The sequence below is a fragment of the Halichoerus grypus genome, chromosome X (genome assembly GCF_964656455.1).
Source record: "Halichoerus grypus chromosome X, mHalGry1.hap1.1, whole genome shotgun sequence".
Taxonomy (NCBI): domain Eukaryota; kingdom Metazoa; phylum Chordata; class Mammalia; order Carnivora; family Phocidae; genus Halichoerus; species Halichoerus grypus.
In genome coordinates, this window is record NC_135727.1 from 100888016 (window position 1) to 100910288 (window position 22273).

Sequence of the window (22273 nt, forward strand, 5' to 3'; positions counted from 1 at the left end):
TCCCTCTGGTTGAACTTTTATAGACACCCCTACTCGATCCCCTACTCCATCCCTGAATCATTACAACCACTCATCTATTCTCCATTTCTATAAATTTGTCACATCAAGAATGTTAAATAAATGGCACCATATTGTAAATAAATTTTTGAAATTGGCCTTTTCACTCAGCATAAGTCCCTGGACATTTGATCAAGTTGTGCTTATCAGTGCTTCACTGATAATTCCTTTCTGTTGCTGTACTTCATGTTATGGATGGACCAGTTTGTTTACTCATTCACCCACTGAAGGGCAACTAGGTTGTTTGCAGATTTAGGCTATCATGAATAAATATTCCATGAACATTCATGCACATATTTTTATGTAGAAATAAATTTTCATTTTTCTGGGATAAATTCCCAGGAGTGCAACTGTTGGATGGTAAGTAGTTGCATGTCTGCTTTTAGAAAAAACTACCAGTTTTCCAGAATGGCTGTACCCCTTTATATTCCCACAGCAGTTTATGAGCAATTGTTTCTCTACATCTTTCCCAACACTTCATGATGTTAGTATTTTTTTAGTTTAACCATTCTAATGTGTTTGTAGTAAAATCTCATTATGGTTTTATTTTGCATTTCCCTAAAGACTAATTATATTGAACACCTTTCCATGTGCTTATTAGTCATCAGTATATTCTTCTTGGTGAAATATCTGCTCATGTTCTTTAATCATGTTCTACTTTAACTGTATTTTTATTAGTGAGTTTTCTGTACTTTTTATATGTTCTAGATACTAACCCTTTATCACATGTTTTGCAAATATTTTCTCCCAGTCTGTAGTTTTCCATTTCATCATCTTCTCATGGGCTTTTACAGAGCAAAATATTTTAGTTTGATGATGCCCAATTTATTAATTTTTCCTCTTGTGGAATTTGCTATTAGTGAAATATAAGAACTATTTGCTTAGCATTGTGTTGAGTTAAATTTGCATAAGGCATGATCATCCTTTTTAAAAAAGATTTTATTTATTTATTTTAGAGAGAGAGAGTGTGTGCAAGTGGGGAGGGAGGGGCAGAAGGAGAGAGAGAATCCCAAGCAGACTCTGTGCTGACTACAGAGCCCAACTCAGGACTTGATCCCAGGACCCTGAGATCATGACCTGAGCTGAAATCAAGAGTCGGATGCTTAATCGACTGAGCGACTCAGGTGCCCCAAGGTGTGAGCATCTTGACAGGAATTGCATTAAACCTAGATCAATTTGGATAGAACTGACATCTTTACTATACTATAGAGTTTTGCAACCCATGAATACAGTGCATCTCTCTATTTATTCATGTTGTTTGATTTTGTCATTTTTAGTATATAAGTCCTATACATGCTTTGTTAGATTTACTTCTAAGTATTTAATTTATTTGGAGAGATTGTAAATGGTATTGTGTTTTTAAACTCAGTTTCCATGTTTTCACTGCTAGTATATATAAATATGATTTCTGTGTGTGTTGTTCTTGTTTACTGTAGTGTTCCTGAACTCACTTAATACTCCTACAAACTTTTTTTTTTTTTAAGATCCCTTGGGATTTTCTGATAGACCATCATGTGATATGAAAATCGGGACAGTTTATTTCTTCCTTTCCATTCTATTTGCCTTTTGCTTCCTTTGCTTGCCATTTTGTACTCGTTAGGACTTCCTTTAAATCACTTTAAATAAGTGATGAAAACGGCATCCTGTGTCACTGCCTATTTTAGAGAGAATGGACTCAATGTTTCATAATTGAATCTGACATTAGCAGCATGTAAATCCCAGTAGGGCAGAGATATTTGCCTATTTAGCTCCCTGCTGTATCTACAGAGTTTAGAACAGAATCTTAGCATATTGTAGCTCTCAATAAATATTAGTATGGGAAGGAGTTGAGCAAGGAACTGTTTTAGTTACCGGAAATACCATAGGAAATGAGAGAAAATATTGTTTGTGCTGTGGAACTTAAAAGAAAGTGGAGAAAAGAAGAGGAGTAAATAGGTAGATAACTACACAATAGGTTTTAAGTTAATTATTTAGGAAGAGAGAATTAATGAAGACTGCTCTCAAGGAAAATTTCTCTAAAGAAGTGACACTGAGTAGAGGCATTTAAAGGATTTAGAGGAAGGTAAACAAGAAGTTGGGATAAGAGTGTTCCAAGCAGAAGGGTGAGCAACTTAAACACTTAAATAGGAATTGGCTCGGGATGCTGCAGCAGCTCAGTGAAGGGTGGGAGAAATTAGAGAAGGTGAGGTCAGGAAAAAAAAAAAAAGAAAAAGCATGGACCAGATGATGTGAGGCCTTTCTGACCTCACCTCCTAAAGCTGAACTGGATAACATAGGGAGGTTTAAAAAAGCATAGTGATATGACTCAATTTATGTTTTTACAACAGAACACTCTGTCTTCTGTGTGAATATCAGAATTTAGGGAGCAGGACAGAAATAAAAGAAGCAATTGTAGCAGTTCAGGTGGTACAGACTAGGGTAAAAATGATGGAGGTGGTAAAAAGGGGCCAGAAATGAGATATATATTTATGGCTTTTTGATCAGTATTCACTGATGGGCTAGGAATTTGCACTGAGAACAAAAAGGAATCAAGTATTACTCCTAGGTGATTGGCAAGATGAACTAGATAAATAATGGTGCCATTAAGTGAGATGGAGAAATCTTTGTGGAAGAAATTAGCATGAGAGTGAGGGGACGGGTATATCAAGAGTAATATTAAGAGATACCTACTAGATACCCATGTGAAGAAGCAAATAAGCAGTTGAAACTCAAAAGAAATTCTGGAGTTGGAGATATAAATTAGGAGTTCATGATGAATAGACAGGATCCACAAGCCTCAAAGAAATGACCAGGAAGATAATATAACTGGAAAAGAGACAGGACTGAACTCAAATCAAGCCAACATCTCGAGTTCTGATAGCAGATAAAAGAGAGAAAAGATGACTCACAAGGGCTGAACAATGACATAGGAGGAAAACCAAAAGTCAAGTTAATACAACATTTCAAGGAAAGAAAAGTCAACTATGTCAAATACTACTGAGAGATAAAGATAAGGACATAGCATTGACCTGTAGATTCTGCAACATGAAAGTCATGATTTCCTTGACAAAAGTAATTTTAGTTGAGTTGTCAAGATTAAATTCCCACTGAAGTGAATAAGAGAATTGATGATAGAGATAAAGAAGCAGAGACAGTGAGGATAGACAAATTTTTCCAGGACTTTTTCCTCAAGGAAAAAGAGAGAAATGGGTTGGGGGCTGCAGGGGCCATCAGATCAAGGTGTTAATTTAATATATATTGATATTATGCTGAGAATCATCCAGTCAATGCAAACACTGTAGATATAGGTAAGAGGAGGTATAACTGGGCGGCAAGGCTGTTGAATAAATCAGAAGAGGTGAAATCTGGGATTCAAGTGGAGGGGCTGGTTTGTGACAGGATTACAAACCATTTGGCCATAGTAATGAAAGTCAGAGGTTTTTCTGTTTTGTTTTGCTTTGTTTCTTTTTCTTTGTCTCCCAGCCATACTCAGCTATGTGCATGCAAGTGTAGAAAGGACAGAGAGTTGGTTTGTGTCTGGTATAGTAGACTGGACCACTTTTCCTCATACTTCACTCCTCTTTATTATAATTATATAATCATGGTCATGGTTTGATTGTGATTTGACTTTGACATTTCCCATGTTAAGGTAGCATATATATTTCCCATCTCCGTTGATACTAAGTATGACTTGATTTGACCAATAGAATGTGGGTATAGGTGATAGTATCCAAGTTGAGGCCTTAGAACTCACTTGCCCTCTTGTTCTTCCAGACACAATGAGAAGAACATGTGCTAGGTATGTCCCAGAATGAATAAACATATGTAACAGTTCTGAAACTGATACAAAAGCTCAAGAAGGGCTACCCAGCTAGTCAAAAGATTCACAAGCAAGAAAAATGAATGTTTCTGGTTATAAAGCATTGAGATTATGAGGTTGTTACTAATTCACCATGGTTGTGGGTTTACTTAGTGAATAGAAGAAGGAAGATAAACAAGGGAGCTGAAAGCATAAGGAAGGGAGTGAACATAATGACAGAGTAAACGACCATTTATCAGAAGTTTTGGATATAAATGTTCAATACACTAGAATGCACATATCTGTATCCCAAGGATCTCATGATGGAATTTACCCAATGCCTTGTAGAAAACAAAGAACAAAATTATTACATATTTTCCAAGATCTGAGAGTTTAACAATACAGGCAGTCCCTTACGATAGTGCAAAAGCAATACACATTCAGTAGAAATTGTACTTTGAATTCTGAATTTTGATATTTTCCTGGGGTAGTGATATGCTGTATGATACTCTCTCATTACGCTGGGCAGTGGCAGCGAGCCCCAGCTCCCAGTCAGCCACCTGATCATGAGGGTAAACAACCAATACACTTAAAACCATTCTGTTTTTCACTTTCACTACAGTATTCAACAAATTCCATGATATATTCCAAAGCTTATTATAAAATAGGCTTTGTCTTAGATAATTTTGCCCAACTGTAAATGTTCTGAGCAGGTTTAATGTAGACTAGGCTGTGCTTTGATGTTCAGTAGGCTAGATGTATAAAATGCATTTTCAACTTATGATATTTTCAACTTAAAATGGCTCTGTTGGGACGTAACCCCATCATACATCAAGGCAGATTTGTAAAACTAGCTTAAAGTGTTAGAACTTGCTCTTAATCTATCCATGCATTTATTACTATTCATGTTTGAATTGTAATCATGCATTCTACATGATTTCAATGATATATCAATAATTTTTTTAAGGATTTAACATAAACTAACCAGCTAGCATTGGAATCCTCCCTGTTCTACTTCTTGTATAGTAGCAACCAAAACTCAATTTATCATCACATTGCCATTCTAAATTTACCTTACACAAAGAAAGACTCACATAGTCTTATAGAAATTATAAAACATGCTATGGATTTTTAATAATAAAATTAAAAAACAGCTGGTGTTTGGAATAATTCCAGAGATAATATTTTCTAACAGATTTTAAAAATAATCATTTATTTGAAAATGTAGAATTATCAAAACTAAGAAGGTAACATTGGTACAATATGATTAACTAGCCTATATACTTTATTCAGATATTATTAACTATTCTACTAATGTTATTTTATATCACATGATCCAAGCCAAGATTCTGCATGGCATTTAGATGGCATGTCCCTTGAATATCCTTCAGTCTGTGACTCAGCCCTTCCTTGTCTTTTATGATCTTTTATGATACTTTCAAAATGTACTGGTAAGTTATTTTATAGAATGCCCTTCAGTATGAATTTGTCTGATGTTTTCTCATAAGATTGAGGATATATATTTTGGGGAATAATACCAGAGAGATGATTTCTTCTTCTCTGTGTTCATTTATCGGGGGATACATGATATGGATTTAGTTTATTATTGGTCATGTTAATCTTTATTATTTGGTTGAGGTTGTATCTGCCAGGTTCTTCAATGTAAGTCAATATTTTCTCTTAGTATTTAATATACATCTTGTGGAAATACTTTGGGATTATGCAAATATTCCTTCTCTTTGAACTTTCCCCATAGAATTTGATCACCTATCAGTGGACCTTGCTTGTATCAATTATGTGTTTAGTATTTCTTCAGACCCCAAAACGTTCAGTTGACTATATTTGTGTGGGTCTAAATCTGGGTTTTTTTCTCCTGTTCATTTGATCTTCATGCCCATCTCTGGTCAGGACAAATTGTCTGTATGTCTGTTTAGTCAATACAAAAAAATGTAGATTTTAGGTACAGGCATACCTCATTTTCTCGTGCTTTGCTTTATTAAGCTTCTCAGATAATGCTTTTTTTTTTTTTTTTTAACAAGTTAAAGGTTTGTGATTCTGACTCACTGAAAGTTCAAATGATGGTTAGCATTTTTTAGTGATAAAGTATTTTTAATTAAGATATGTACATTGCTTTTTTAGAGATAATGCTATTGTACACTTAATAGACTACAGCATAGTATAAACATAACTTCTATATGCACTAGGAAACCAAAAAATTCATTTGATTCATTTTACTGCAATATTCGCTTTACTGCAGGGGTTTGGAATCAAACCTGCAATATCTCCAAGGTAAGCCTGTACATCTTAAAATCTGTTAGTGTAAGCCTTCCAATTTCATTCTTCCTTATTTTTTTTTTTTTGGAAATTCTACTTCTTTTGTCTTTTCGTATATATTTTAGAATCAGCTTATCAATATCTGCAAAAATAGTCTCATGAGAAATAGATTGGAAATGCACTGGATCTATATATCAAATTGGAGAGCATTGACATTTTAACTATATTGGGTTTTTAGTCGATGAGGATGATGCATCTCTATCTATTTAGGTCTATTGGATTTCTTCCATCAGTGTTTTCTACTATTTGGTATAAAGATACTGTACATATTTTGTTAGATATATACCTATGAATTTCAGGGTTTTTTGTTGTTGTCGTAAATGACATTTTTAACCTCACACTCGAATTGTCTATTGCTAGTATACAGAAATGCAATTGGGTTTTGTATACTGACTTGAAGAAGTCCTTAATTCTACATTGTAAAGAGTATTTTTGGGGTACAGCATTATGGATTGACAGTACTTTTTTTCTTGCATCACTACCAATGTCACTCTATTACCACCTAGCTTGCATGGTTTATGAAGAGAAGCCTTTTTTTTTTTTTCTTTAAGGAGTTCACCACATGTTTATTGGGTAAAGATCACAGAAAAGACAGTCATGGGTGCTGTCCACACGTGGGAAGCAGCCCCTGTGGGAAATAAAGAATATTCTCGAGTCTGAAGAGAAGTCTTTATTCCTCTGTATGTAATGTGCCTTTTTAAAAAACCTGGCTACTTGGGGTGCCTGGGTGACTCAGTCGTTGAGCGTCTGACTCTTGATCTCAGCTCAGATCTTGATCTTGGGGTTGTGAGTTCGAGCCCCATGTTGGGCTCCACACTGGGTGTGGAGCCTACTTTAAAAAAAGTAAATAAAATAATAAAAAGATTAAAAAAATCTGGCTACCTTCAACAGTTTTCTTTTTGTTGCTTGCTTTCTGCAGTTCAAATATCATTTGCCTAGGTTTTCTAAAAAAAACAAAACACCTCAGTTATTATCTTCTCAAATATTTCTTCTTTCCATCTGTGGTGTTCTATCTTTCTGCCTCCTGGAACTGCCATTACAAATATGTGAGACTGCTTGATACTGTTCTGTAACTCTTCAATGCTCTCTGTTTTTCTGCCTCATTTTCTTTTTATCTTACATCAGTGTAATTTCTACCAACCTAATTTAAAGATCATGGATTTTTTTCCCTTGCCTGTGTCAAATCTATTGATAAGTCCATCAAAGATATTATTTATACTTTTTCTGTGTTTTCATTTTGAGCATTTGGTTTGATTCTTTTGTTATAATTTCCATCTCATTGCTTAAATTAATCTAATCTGTTACTTTGTCTAGCTTTTCCATTCGAAGCTTAAAGAGAGTAATTTGAATGCCCTATCAGAAAGTTTGAGCATCTGTGCCATGTCCCACTTTGGTCCTAATAACTGATTTTTCTCTTGAGAGAATGTTATTCTCCTCTTGTTTGTATGTTTCATAATTTTTTAGTTGGGAGTGGTATAATTTTGTTTAGTGTTGGGGCTAGTTTGCCAAAGGGCTTTTCTTAATGTCTGTTCCACTCTCAGCTGTAGGTCTTCCCTTTGTAGTATACCTCATGTAGGGTCTGTCTCTTGCAACTTGGAACGAGAAAGTTTTATGCTAAGTGAAATAAGTTAGAGAAAGACAAATACCATATGATTTCACTTGCATGTAGAATTTAAGAAACAAAACAAACGAACAAATCAAAAAAGAGACAAACAAAAATTCAGGCTCTTAATGATGGAGAACAGACTGACAGTTACCAGAGGAGAGGTAGGTGGGGGGATGGGTAAAATAGGTGAATGGGATTAAGAGTACACTTATCATGATGAGCACTGAGTAATGTATAGAGTTTTGAATCACTATATTACACACCTGAAACTAATATAATACTGTATGTTAACCTTATTGGAATTAAAATTTTTTAAATCACAAAAAAGATACCAGCTAGTTATAGACTAGTTAATTAATGAAACAACCTAGAAAATGACCATAAATCAATTGTAGAGTATGTGTGTATGAAGATATTATCTTATTAACACATCCATCAATTAATTAATATATTAATATATATTAATAATATTGAAGGTACTAAACAGTATATTCAATTATGCATCACTATATTATATAATAATATATTTTCATATAAATCAAATTATAAATTATTATTGATTATATAATTAACAATGTATTATTTATATATTAATATATTTATATATTAATTACATTAATGATGTTTCCATTCAGTGGAAGAGCTGGTTTATTTCACAAATGATAAAAATCACAACTTGCTATCTGGCTAAATGAAAAACAAATGGAAAATTTTGCACACCAAATACAAAGATGAATCCAGATGAACTGCATATGTAAATATTTTTTAAAACTTTAAAAGTCTTGAAAAAAGCTTAGTAGTCTATTTTCACATTGTTTGAAGAAGAAAAATCTTTCTAACCAAGACAGGTGACCCAGAGGATATAAAGACAGGATGATTCTATCATAAAATTGCAAAAAAAAAAAAAAAAATTATGGGAAAAATTCTATAATTTGAAGACAATAAACAAATAATAGATGGGAAGAAATCTCTCTCAGGGAGATATCAAAAATGGTTTTCAATGGATAATATGAAAAAGTTTTACAAATTAATGGTAGAGGTAAAAACAACCTAGTATCATTTAAAATGAGCAAAAGTTATGCAAATACAATTTACAAAAAGCCAAGTGCAAAGAGCAATATTAGATCTGCAAGTTCTGCTTCCTGGAACCCAAAGAACTTCTTGTATTGGCCAACTGAATGGCTTCATGTTGACAACAGAGGCATTAATTCTCAAAGAAGAAAGAGGGATGGGACCTAACATTTATCTATCTGTCTGCCTATATATCTATGTTTAAATAAAGCTAAAATAGAAAACTGAAAATTTTTAAAGTTACATGAAAATGACACTAACTAAAATTATATCTGGTTAGTTTTATTTATCTGTAGGAAATTATGTGAGAAAATAAAGGCCTGATGTTTTAAAGAAAAAGAAGTAAATTTAACTGGAGCAAAGCAACATGGTTAAAGGTATCTTCCCTATGTGTTTTTCTGCCAGGAATATTTATGTAACCAGAAGTCAGGATTTCCTATTACTGTGATTACTCCAATGACAACAACCTAAACTGAGGCTCTAAATCTTTTCTTTAAATTAAAGATAAAATTTAATTAGCCCTTACAGAGATTATTTAACATTGTGTAAAATGTTTTGAATAGTATGCTAATCCTTTTACCACTGTGTCAGGGAATACCAAGAGTACAAAAGTGATATAACAGTCATTATGTAATAATATTTTTAGTTATATTAATCTTTCTCATGAAAATTATTAAAGATTTTCTATTCTTGAACAAAGAATACTGTTATTGTTTTAAGTAAAGCCTTTGTGTTTTCTAAGAAGCAATAAGAGCAAAGAAATAGTGAGCTGTTGCATTTAAAATCAGTAATAAGGTATTAAGTATAAATAAACATAAAAGTAGCTTATATTATGTGACAACAAATTGTGTATTTACTGTTGCTCTAATATCACAAAAAATGAGATATATTGTTAATACTCTTGCTATTTTTAAAAGGTAATCCAAAATGGTTTTGAGCATGATTAGACAAAAGCAAAATATATGAAAAATACATAAAATACATAAAAAAAAATTTCTGAAGACATGAGGTTGATGAACTACTGAAAATACACAAAATGGACATTGATACAAAGATTCAGAATCACAGAAATGTCATTTTTCCCTACATGTATAAAGTTAAAATTTAAATGACAAATTTAAAAGAATTCCAATAAATATTCTATCAGGTTTTCTCTGGAGGTAATCAAGTTTATTACAAAGGTCATATGGATACATAAACAAGGAAGAATAGCCAGTATAACTCTGAAAAGGAAAAACAATGTGAGAGAGCTATCCTCAACACATATTAAAGCACATTATAAAACCTCTTTAATTAAAACAGTGTAGTTTTGGCTCTCAAAGAAAAATCAGGGGAATAGTAGCGATAGCCCAGAAAGAAACCAAGTACACATGGCAGCGTAGTAGTCTATGATAATGCTGGCAGATCAAATCGGTACAGACAAAATGGGCTTTTAAATAAATCTTGAAGAAATAGCCATTTGGATAAATAGATGGAGGGGAGAACCATATTCTTAGATTTAAAAGACTCAATCACTCAATATTTCTAAGATGCCAGTTACCCCCAAATCGATGCATAATTTCAATATAATTCAAATACAAATCCTAACAGGGGCATGTGTGTGTTTGGAAGTTAACTAGCTGATTCTAAAATTCTTATAAAAGTACAAAGGATTTAGAATAACAAAGAAAATATTGAAGGGCAGGGAAAATTGGAAGGATTTATGTTACCACATATCAAGACTTGCCATAGAGCTACAGCAGTTAAGGCAGTATGGTATTGGTGCAAGGATGGATGACTAGACAACTGGAACTGAATAGAAAGTCCAGAAATAGACCCACATACATACTGTCACTGGATTTGAGAGAAAAGTGTCATGCAATTCAATGAAGGAAAGGATGGCCTTTTCTATAAATGGTGCTAGGGCAATTTGGTATACATAATGAATAAAATGAACCTTGACTCCCACCTCACCATATTTAAAGTTATTGAGATATGTATCAGGAAAAGTGAACAATAATGCTTCTAGTAAAAAAGAGAAATATATCTTCATGACTTTACGCCCCAAGCTACCAAGACTATGGCCAGTATATGGTAGCTAGATATCAGCGCTCTGGGAGGAGTGCCTTTAGCTGTAGAGTCACCTGACCAAAGTCAAACTCCTTTCCTGGGGCAGACGCATTTAATGATAGATTGATGTAGGTAGCGGGGGGGGGGGGGGGGAGAAGGAGATGGAGATATAAAATCGTGGCCTCCTCATTCCAAATTGGGGCAAATCTGAAGTGCTAGCCTAGTTTCAATGCTTGCCATGGTATGAGCCAACACCTCTGTCTCCAGCTTCTCCCTCTGTTCAGTCTTGCTTCATTCTCTTCTTCCCCAGGGGTGTTGATCCTGAGAGCACTCCCTAATAAACTTCCTGCACACTAATCTCCTTCTCAGAGACTGCTTCCCAGGAAAACTGTTCTGCAACAATGATACTTCAGACGGTTCTGAGTGAAACTTGGACAGATATTTAAAATTTTTGTTTCATTATTTATTGATAGATGTTTTACAGCTGTCTTCTACTTAGAATAGTATTGTGTAGTTGAGTAAGAGCTCAAGCCCTACATTCAAACCCGAGCTCCAGCATATATTGTGGGTGTGATCTTGGACCTAACTCCTACATGTCTCAGTATATTCATCTAACAGAAGGGTATTAATACAATCTATCTCATAGGGTTATTGTGAGGACTAAATCCTTTAATATTTGTATAGTGTTTGAAATAGTTCCTTGCACAGAGTACATTGCTATTGCTCATGGCAAGTGACATTGTTTTCCATTCAAATACCATTAAGTAAATTATTATATAGGTGACATGCCAAAATTTGTGAAGGTGGTATATGAATAACTGAAATTTGGTGTTTTTTTTTTTTTAAGATTTTATTTATTTATTTGACAGAGAGAGAGACACAGCGAGAGAGGGAACACAAGCAGGGGGAGTGGGAGAGGGAGAAGCAGGCTCCCGGTGGAGCAGGGAGCCCAATGTGGGGCTCGATCCCAGGACCCTGAGATCATGACCTGAGCGGAAGGCAGCCACTTAACGACTGAGCCACCCAGGCTCCCCGGTGATATTTTTTAATGAAAATGTTGAATAAAAGTAGAACACATAAAGGATTAGGAATATCAAAAGGAAGAACAAAGATGGATAATTTTAAAAATATAGATACAAATATAGAAATAGATATCTACTGCTCTGTAAGAAATTCTTTTGTAGAAAAACTAGTATTCTAGAAAACTAATATTCACCTAAGGTAACAAGACTTTCGTCAATGAGTAATTGATGAAAATTAAAAGCATTTGTTTAGCAATTGTTCACCCAGAAAACAAATGGATTTCAGAAGAAAAAAAACTTATTATTTATTTCTTAACGCATTTTTCAGAAATATATTTCTGGGTACGTATCAGCAATATACTAGTCTTGTTTCTTATAAAACTGAAGAAACCAGGAATCCATCTTTGTGTTTGTGTAACCTATTTTCACCTATACAAATAATTCTAATAACCAATACTTGTAATTTTAGTGTTTAGAAATTTCTTCACATAAACAATTGCATTTGTTCTTCAAAAAATATCCTATTCAGTAAAACCGATTTTCATTTTTTATGATGCCAGATTAGAATCTAGAGAATACAGAAACTAGCTCAAGCTAAGGTTACAGTCAAAACTAGAACACAGCAGATTCTCGGACTACAAGTCTAATGCCAGTCCCTGTAGCTTGGATCTCTTCCTAGGGTCCTAGGAAGTAGCAACTTATTCTCTAGAGCTACAATATGATATAAGAAAAAACTAACCTCTCCCCACGGCCGGCCCTGTTTTTTAAAATGTCACAGTCAGAGGACCCAGGAAAATGTTACAGCTAAGATTTTTTTTTTCTCAAGGGTTTAATCTTGATTTTGCTTCAGTGACATTTGATTACTTCCTGGTGAGGGAGAAAAAGAACACTTCAAGTCTTATAAATGTATCAGCTTTGTAGCAGGATGTCTTCTGCGATCACAATTCACCTCTACTCTTATCTCATTCTTGGTTACTCAACCTAATTAGATGTGTAGATAAGAATGAGCTTCAAAATGAAAGCCTGGCAGGTTAACATTCTTCACTGACAGGAAGACCCCCTTGTTCCCCCCTCCTGTCTAGTTCCTGTCACCAATTTTGAGAGAAAGATAACAAAAAGGACAGTGAACTTATTAAAAACAAAATGAAATATTGAGCTATCTACACCATAGCATGGAACTCATTCGAAGGAAGAAAAATTCTAGGAAAAAAAAATTTCTGTAGAGGAATAAAATGGATGTGAATGTCCTTTTCAATGTGAAAGAACAATGTCAATGGCTAGAATTCTAGTCGCAGTCGATATCTTCATACATAGAGATGTAATTTTATTAGAGGAGTTTGTAAATACAAAGGAACTTAAATTTCAGAAAGAATACAAGAATGTTTGCAGAAATTATTTTTATCTTTGTCCTTTTGTCACATATAGACCAAAATGTTGCTGAAGTTGGGTTGAGACTGGGAGGATGCCTAGAAGAGCTGAGCATGAAATGAAGCAGCGGCATTCACATTGAGAAACACTAGTCTTAGCAGCTGTCAGTTGGTCTCCCTTTAATGCTGAGCCATTCCCTGAATTGATTGAATGCAATGTCACAGGATATAGCAGACTGGAGGGTAGGAGTTTAGAACCTCTCTGCTAACTCAGTTCATCTGAGAGCAATATTTACAAAAGTACATTTCTTAGCCAGATATACATTCCAAAAACATGTTATTTCCTCTATATGGAAATATAGACAGCATTAGAAAAAAAAAAAGTCCTAGGAAACCCTGCCATAAAGGAAATTTTGTTTAAGCTGGTATTTCCCAAATTTATTTAATCATAGAACTTAGTTTTTTTTTTTTTTCTCATATCATACCTATTTCTGTCTCTTGAAATTAGCATTTCACTCTACACACTTAGGTAAATGCTGGTCAAGAATAAGACAATCTTTATAGTTCTCAAGTATTCACCAAGGAAATGTTCCATGCAGAGGTGGAAAGAGTTTTAAGGTTATAAATGCTTTACATGGCATGTGAGATTATACCTACAGGTAATTTTTACAGTAAGGCCAATGAACCCCAAAGTCTCTAAAAATGCCCATAGCAATATAAGAAACAGAGCACCCATTTCGGTTGTACCTTTAATGTTTATGTGCCCCAAATCATCAGGAACACCCCTGACACTAATACCACATAAGAACACCAGAGCAAACAAGAAGTTTCTAGAGAAAGCTTCTAGAGAAAATAATCCCCTTTGGAGATTTTATTATATAGAGCAGCAGGGAGCACATCTTGAACTGTCAACCCACCACACAGGCAGGATGTGCATTGTTTATTGAAAAAACAAGTCACAGAAGACACTAGAGAAATCAATATGGAATGCAGGAGAACATTAGATTAAATTTGAAAACGATGTGAAGACAATTAGAACAATATAAATTATAATTAAGAAAGTACTTTCAGAATCTCTCTTTTTTTTCAAATTAGAAAATTTAAAATTGGAACACACAATGTTGGTCTGTGTTGCATAGAAATTACATTATATATAATTACTAACTGGATTACTCATTTATTTAAATTTGAAACTATATTAGAAATCACTTGAAGAATAAAGAACTAGGAATCAAAAAAAAACCACAAGGAAATTCATTTCAATATATGAGCAGTTCAAAATTAACAGACAAAGATAAAAGGTTTGTAAACTAATGCAGTTGACTTTGGTAAAAGAAACAATTTCCATAATTCCCATACACAACTCCATGTTTAGAGGAGGCAATTCCCTGGCATTTTATTTTTATTTATGTATTTATTTTTTTACGTTCTGGCCCCTTTCACCCATTATTTGGATTATTTAAATAAAAGTACGGGTACTGGAAGCTTTATGTTTTTACTATGCAAAAAATGAACTTTATTGACACTTATGAACACTATGCTTGAAAATAACAAGGAAATAATCTTCCTGGAGAAGAAGATTATTGCAAAGATGTTCTCCCCAAATTTGTCTATAGGTTTAATGTAATTGCGATCAAATGTTTATTGGGACTTCTTTGAAACTTGACAAAGTTATTCTAAATTTTTTCTACAAGGATAAATAGGTGATAAAAGGAAATAAACTATGTTTTTAATTCATTTTTAAAAAAGATTTATTCAGTTATTTGAGAGAGAGACAGTGCACACAAGCGGGAGGGGCAGAGGAAGAGGGAGAGATCTGAAGCAGACTCCACGCTGAGCGCAGAGCTGATGCAGGGCTCAATCTCACGATCCTGAGGTCATGACCTGAGCTGAAACCAAGAGTCGAATGCTTAACTGACTGAACCACCCAGGCGCCCCAGAAATAAATTATTTAAGAGATCATAAAAAGAAAGAAATAGAATAAGAAAACATAAAATTGTAGGATTTAAACTGCATGGCACTAGAACAAGACCTGAAATATACAGACACGTAACAGAATATGATCTGAATACAGGCTGCAAAAAATAAATAGCTACAGAATGATTATTATTATCAAATGAAAAGATGGGAAACTTGCTAATTAAATGAGGGGAATCAAATTAGATTATAATTACATAGCAAAAAAGCAAAACCTAGATGAATTAAAGGAGTAAATGAAAAAGCTGCCTATTTACGTGTAACTCCTTCTCCATTACAAAGAAGAAGAAAAAGAAAATGTAGGTGAATTTTTTATGGATTTCATAATGTGGAAAGACTGAAAGTGTAGAACCAATGGAAAAAATTTTTAAGAAAGAAAGTGTCTCATATACTCAATGGGTAAGTAAAATTAAAATATAAGCACACATGTAAATAATTAATACAAATATAATAAGGTTGTTATTTGGCATTCAGGTGGTTTCCAACTTTTTGCTGTTATAAACAGTGCAATATTTTGATTCGTTCTTTAAATGCTCTCAGCAGAGAGGCGCTTGGGTGGCTCAGTCAGTTAAGGGTCGGACTCTTGGTTTTGGCTTAGGTCATGATCTCAGGGTCATGAGACTGAGCCCCACGTTGGGCTCTGTGCTCAGCGTGGAGTCGGCTTAAGACTCTCTCTCCCTCTCCCTCTGCCTGCCTATAAAATAAATAAATAAATCTTAAAAAAAAAAAAAGATCTCAGCAGAATTGCAACTACTGGGTCAAAAGAGTGATAATTTCTAAGTTTCTTTATATACATTATACAAAGTGCTTTTCAGAAGCTATGTTGTGATTTACATTCCCCAAAGCAGTACTTGTTCAAATTTCACCATGGTTTCAAGGAATAAAAAAAATAAAGACAAAAAAGGAAAAAGAAAACTTACATGGCTATCATTTAAATCAACATCTTTTTGAATATTAGTGACTATGAACATATTTTCAATCATTCTTTGGCCATCTGCAACTTACTCTTTGAGAACTGCTGTTTACACTCTTTTTAATGTGTTACAAAGAAATTGAAAACAAAGACTTTAAAGTCATACACAAGGAGGTTTAGCTTTGCCATTAAGCAACTGTTTTGATTTTATGTAAGTTAATTTTTCTGAATTGCAATCTCCTTGATTCAATAAGAGTAATAATAACACCTACACTATGGAGTTGTATCAAATGAAATAAAAAAATGAGATTTAGGATGCTGATAGAAATAGTACAATAAATAGAATAAAGTCATGAACCCATTTGTATTGGGATGTTAATAGTTGTTGCCAATTCCAGTTAGTATTTTTGTATTATGTTAAGATAATTCATATTTTATCATGTTTACCATAACTATTATGACTAATTTAATGTAATTAAAATATTATTTTAAGCAAATTAATATTTTTTGAGTTTTAGTTTTTAAGCAACTTCATTATTTCTTATGCCTTAGATTTTCTCCTATTCATCAATGTGCAGGTGGGATGATTAATACATAGTACAAATTGATGTACACCCTCTAATAAATTTTCAGGGAATCATTAGCTTTGTGAAGATGCAATTATTTTTCATGATTATGAATAGCTTTAGCATATTTATTTTTAATTTTCCAAAATCTTCTTAGATTCACACACTTATTTTTTTTAAAGATTTTATGTTTAAGTAATCTCCACACCCAATGTAGGGCTCAAACTCACAATCCAGAGATCAAGAGTTGCACACTCTACTGACTGAGCCAGCCAGGCGCCCCTCACACACTTAAGTATTAAGTGGTCAAAATGACTTTCGAACATTCGAAATCTCAAAGACAAAATATTTTACAAGTTGTATTTATGTGCTATGGAATGAAAAACAGTAAAGATATAATGAATATATATAAAGATTATACTATCCATGTTTTTCTATCAACTTACTAAAATTCATGTCCAAATATTTAATTGTGTAATTGTTATTAAATATATATTAAGATAAGAGACATATAATTTCATCATCTCTGAAATATAAAAGCATATAGAATGACAGAATATAAAGTTGAAATCCATACCTTGTGTGTGACTCAGACCACTAAACTTGAAGGCAGAAGTCTCATGGAAGAAGCTATCCCAGTAACAGTCAAAGATGAGATGCCTAGGTTTTTCCTGACCTAATAAAAATATAAAGAGATATTATTCCTCAAGGTCACATTCAAGAGGAAAAATAGCAGTGGAGATTGAAATAGAATCAAACTCTCCTCTAATGGAAAATTTCTCAGATGATTATTTTTCAAAGTATATTTTAAGATGAGATTTAAATCCCATTTTTGAAGAACATATCCAATATTATAAAAGTTTTCTCTATATTAAAAATATTATAAAATCAACTCATACATTCTTAGAACTTAATGTAAACTACTCAAGTAACAGATATTATTGAGAGTCCGTTTAAGCCCACTGTCTAAAAATGGATTCTAATAATTAATACTTACATGTTTAAATGTATATGCATTGACAATAATTTAAACCAATAAATACAAAATCAATTACCTAAAACGTACTGGCTACATAACAAGTACTTGCCTTTAGTGCTACCGTGTATAAAAGACAAAAATCTCTGTCAGCATAGGCATTTATAATTTTAAGTACATTGAACTAGATACCAGCTGACACTGTCCTTGGAAAGGAATGGGAGTGCATGTTACAACCCCTATGAAAGGGATTTTTGTAACCTATGGTAAAATTGTATATGTATTTACTATTTTGCCAATCAATATTGCTTATAGAAATACACCTTAAATATAGACTTCAAACATGAAACAATATACATGTAAGGGCATTATTTGTATAGCAATATACATTGGGGCATTATTTATATGGCAAATTATTAGAAATAATGAAAAGGTCCATGTATTGGCGACTAGTCGTATATAAACAATAATGTAGCAAAAACTGAGGTACTAACAAGTCATAAAAATCAATGAGAAAGGTGTCCGTTAACTATTTTACTGGGATTCCAAACATATACATATTGTTAGGTGAAGTTAACAAGGTGCAAAAGAAATGATATGGTATTGACCTCTGCATGAGATAGAGGATGACAGGGGACTAGGTATGTATATATGCACTTATTCATGTACACTCATTTTTGTAAAACCAAACACAGTATAGATAAATTAGAATCAAACGAAGATGAAAATCATTACCTACACAGTTGGTTGAGAATGTGGTAGATGGTGTAGCTACGGGAATGAAATTTCTTTCAGAACTTTTTATATAGCTTTGAGTTGTGAACAATACATGTTTCACAAATTCAAAAATACAATTGAATTTAAGAAGTCTCAAAAAGCAACCTTAAAACTTTTTGTAATTGTAAGAATATAGTAATTTTGACAATATTAGCCAAAATATTGACTATGATAGAACAAATGAATTACACTGTTGTGTTGAGAACCAGGTTTCTCATGTGGGAGAAGGAAGAGAGTGTGAGGTAAATTTAAGAAGAACCCTATGGTGTAGGATTGAAAGGGAGATAATCAGTATGAAACAACATTTTTTTTTTAAGGAGGCTCCATGCCCAGCGTGGAGCCCAAATGCAGGGCTTGAACTCATGACCCTGAGATCAAGACCTGAGCTGAGATCAAGAGTTGGACACTTAATGAACTGAGCCACCCAGGTGCCCCAAAACAACAATTTGTAATAATTCTATTTGCTCTGTCCCCTGAAAGGGACATCCCAGCAATAGTGAGCACATCTAGTGCCCATTTCTTGGATATTAAATACCTTGTCCCTATAAAGCAAACCTTAGAAAAGTGTCTAATTCTAGCTTTAAAACTAGTTAAGTGGTGAAATTGGAACATCTTGTGCCAGAAAGTAACAAAGTGTTCAAAAACTAATAGAGACAATTCAAAAGACCTAGGGATTGACTTGCAAAGGATCCTGCTGGCCAAACTGGGGAGTATCCAAAAGAATAAGAATAATAATTAATAATAATGATAATAATAATAGTAATAATAATAAACCCATGAAGACAAAGTAGCTCCACTCTTCCCAGGTTCTCCCTCTTACAACTAAAACTTGTCAGATGTAACATAACAGACAAGCCTGGGGAGACTTTGCAAGCATGGGAAGAAGAAGGTAACTTGAGGAACAACATGGTGGTGAGTTCCTGGTTTCTTTTTCTTTTCTTTTTTAAAGGAGGCTCTATGCTGGGCATAGAGCCCTATGGAGGGCTTGAATTCACGACCCTGAGATCAAGACCTGAGCTGAGATCAAGAGTTGGATGCTTAACCGACTGAGCCATCCAGGTGCCCCAAGTTCCTGGTTTCTATATTGCCTCTTATATATACCGGACAAGGCACTGCAGAAGCCTCGAACCCAGATCAGCTAAGAGGGGTAGACAAAAAAAAGAGGAGGCAAGCTGATCTTCCAGCTCCTGCTGGTAGACACAGGCAGCACTCCAATTCTCTTGCTGGGTAGCAGGCTGAGAGAAAGGGTTGCCAGGGTAGAGTTTATATGAATGAATGAATGAATGAATGAATGAATGAATAAAAATTGTCCGACAATATTCTGTCCACAAGAAACTTCTTCAAATTTAGTGACCTTGGTAGTTTGAAAGAAAAAAGATGGAAAAAGATGTATCATGCAAATGTTAATTATAAGAAACAGGAATGATTACATTAATATCATATAAAATAAATTTCAGAGAAAACTAAATTACTAGAGACAAAGAGAGGCATTACATAATATAAAATATTGATACATGAGGGAGACATATAATCCTAACATGTCTATAACAGATAACAGGGCCTCAGCTTACATGAAGCAAAAATTGATAGAGATGAAAAAAGAAATGAACAAATACACAATTATGGCTGTGTGCTTTAACATCCCTCTCTCAGCAACTGATAGAACCACAGTCAAATCAGCAAGGATACAGAGGACCCAAATAACAAATAACAAATAACAAAATATTTCCTTATATTAAGGAAATAAAAGCTTTTTCCTCTGCTTTCCTCCCCCACCCCCTTTCTATTTTTAAGTGTGAGTACAGCTTCATGGATTTTTTTTTTTTTTTTGTCTTTTACATCTCAGCTTTTATTATTTTCAAATCCCCATCACATCATCACATTTATTCACAGAATATTTGCTATATAAAAGCATATGGGGATCTAAATTCAGAAGACACAAGCTATGTAACTTTGGGCAAGGAACTTCTTTTTTTTTTTTTGGCTTCTGCATCTCCTTACATTCTGGGGGATGCACCAGGTAATAGCTAAGGTTGGTTTTAGCTAGTGATTCTATGATTCTTTGACTACCGAACATGCATTGTCTGATGGCCCACACTTTATTCAGAGGAGGCTACTTGATCTCTTTGTTTAAAACAGTGTCATTACCATTTTATTTCTGAGTAATTTCCCTGAGTCTGGGAAAACAAAAACATAACAAATGTTAACAGAATTGATTTTGAAACCTATCTCTTTCTTCTCTGGATTTCTCTGTATCCAGATCTCCAGTAGGACCTTATGGCTTTTAAAAGCAATTAAAAAAAAAATAGGGGCACCTGGGTGGCACAGCCAGTTAAGCGTCCGACTCTTGATTTTGGCTCAGGTCATGATCTCAGAGTCGTGAAATCGAGCCCCAAGTCGAGCTCCATGATCAGCGCAATATCTGCTTAGATTCTCTCTCTCTCTCTCTCTCTCTTTCTTTCTCTCTCTCTTAAATAAATAAATACATTTTTTAAAAAACACCCAAAGGCGCCTGGGTGGCTCAGTTGGTTAAGCGACTGCCTTCGGCTCAGGTCATGATCCTGGAGTCCCGGGATCGAGTCCCACATCGGGCTCCCTGCTCAGCAGGGAGTCTGCTTCTCCCTCTGACCCTCCTCCCTCTCATGCTCTCTGTCTCTCATTCTCTCTCTCGCAAATAAATAAAATCTTAAAAAAAAAAAAATTAAAAAAAAAAAGAATCTCCAGCTAATAAAAAACAGCAAGGATGATAGACATAATAACTGATACTAGTATGGATACTAAAATGTTTCATCAAGTGAAAGGTTGGAAGGGAAGGGGTTATTCACATTGTTTCAAATTATCACCCCGACAATTATTTATTAGTTATAAGGGAGAAAGATGACCTTTACAATATAAAGATCTGGCAGACACAACCTTAACCAAGTGATTAAACTTAGCATCCCCAATAATGGGACTTTGTGTCTCCTGATGTGTTGCAATAAGTACACAGTATGTGATATTCTTCCCAAAATGTTAGTCAGAATTGAGTAATGAAGAAACAAAGATAAAGTAAAACAAAGTACATCAATGCGATGTAGTATTATAGAACTGTTAATATATTTATGTAGTTCTGTATGTCCTAACATGGAATAATCTCCAAGGTATGTAATGAAAGAGAAGTTTTTGTACAAAAAAAAAAAAAAACCACGAAATCCATAATGTGCAACATTCTATAAAACAACTGGCCTGGACTCCTCAAAATGCCAATATTATAAAGATAGAAAAAGGTGGGAGGAAATTTTTAGCTTAAATGAGACTTAAGAGATCTGATAACCAAATGCAATGCACAATTCTTAATTGGATCCCAGATTGGAAAAAAGATAAAATTTTTAAGTTCTAAGGAACATTTCTGGGACAACTGGAGAAGTTTTACTGTGGAGTATATATTAAATATTAACATATCTATATTAAATCTTTGTGTATGATATGGCATTGCAGTTATGTTGGAGAAAGTCCTTTCTCTAAGGCCATAGATGCTTTAGAGATGAAATTATATATCTATAGATAGAGACAGGATATAAAGCAAATTCCCCCCAAATTAACAATCGACGAAGCAGATGAATCTATATGAAAACTATAGGACTAATCATTGTACTGTGCTCTTCTATAGGTGTGAAATTTTTCAAAATAGAAAGTTGTGTCTTAAAAAAAAGTTGTGTCTTAGGGGGACAAAATTAAAGACTAAATGGCAAAAAAAATTAAAATTAAAAATATATTCCTATAGGGCGCCTGGGTGGCTCA

General features: G+C 33.9%; 1 protein-coding gene across 1 annotated transcript in view; it reads right to left on the bottom strand.

The window, feature by feature from the left end:
- Positions 1-22273, bottom strand: part of CFAP47 (cilia and flagella associated protein 47) — a 495766-nt gene that overhangs the window by 78284 nt on the left and 395209 nt on the right. Inside the window, exon 58 of the mRNA XM_078064042.1 lies at positions 17318-17416. Coding sequence (XP_077920168.1) covers positions 17318-17416 — 99 coding nt within the window. The remainder of the gene's footprint in view (positions 1-17317; positions 17417-22273) is intronic.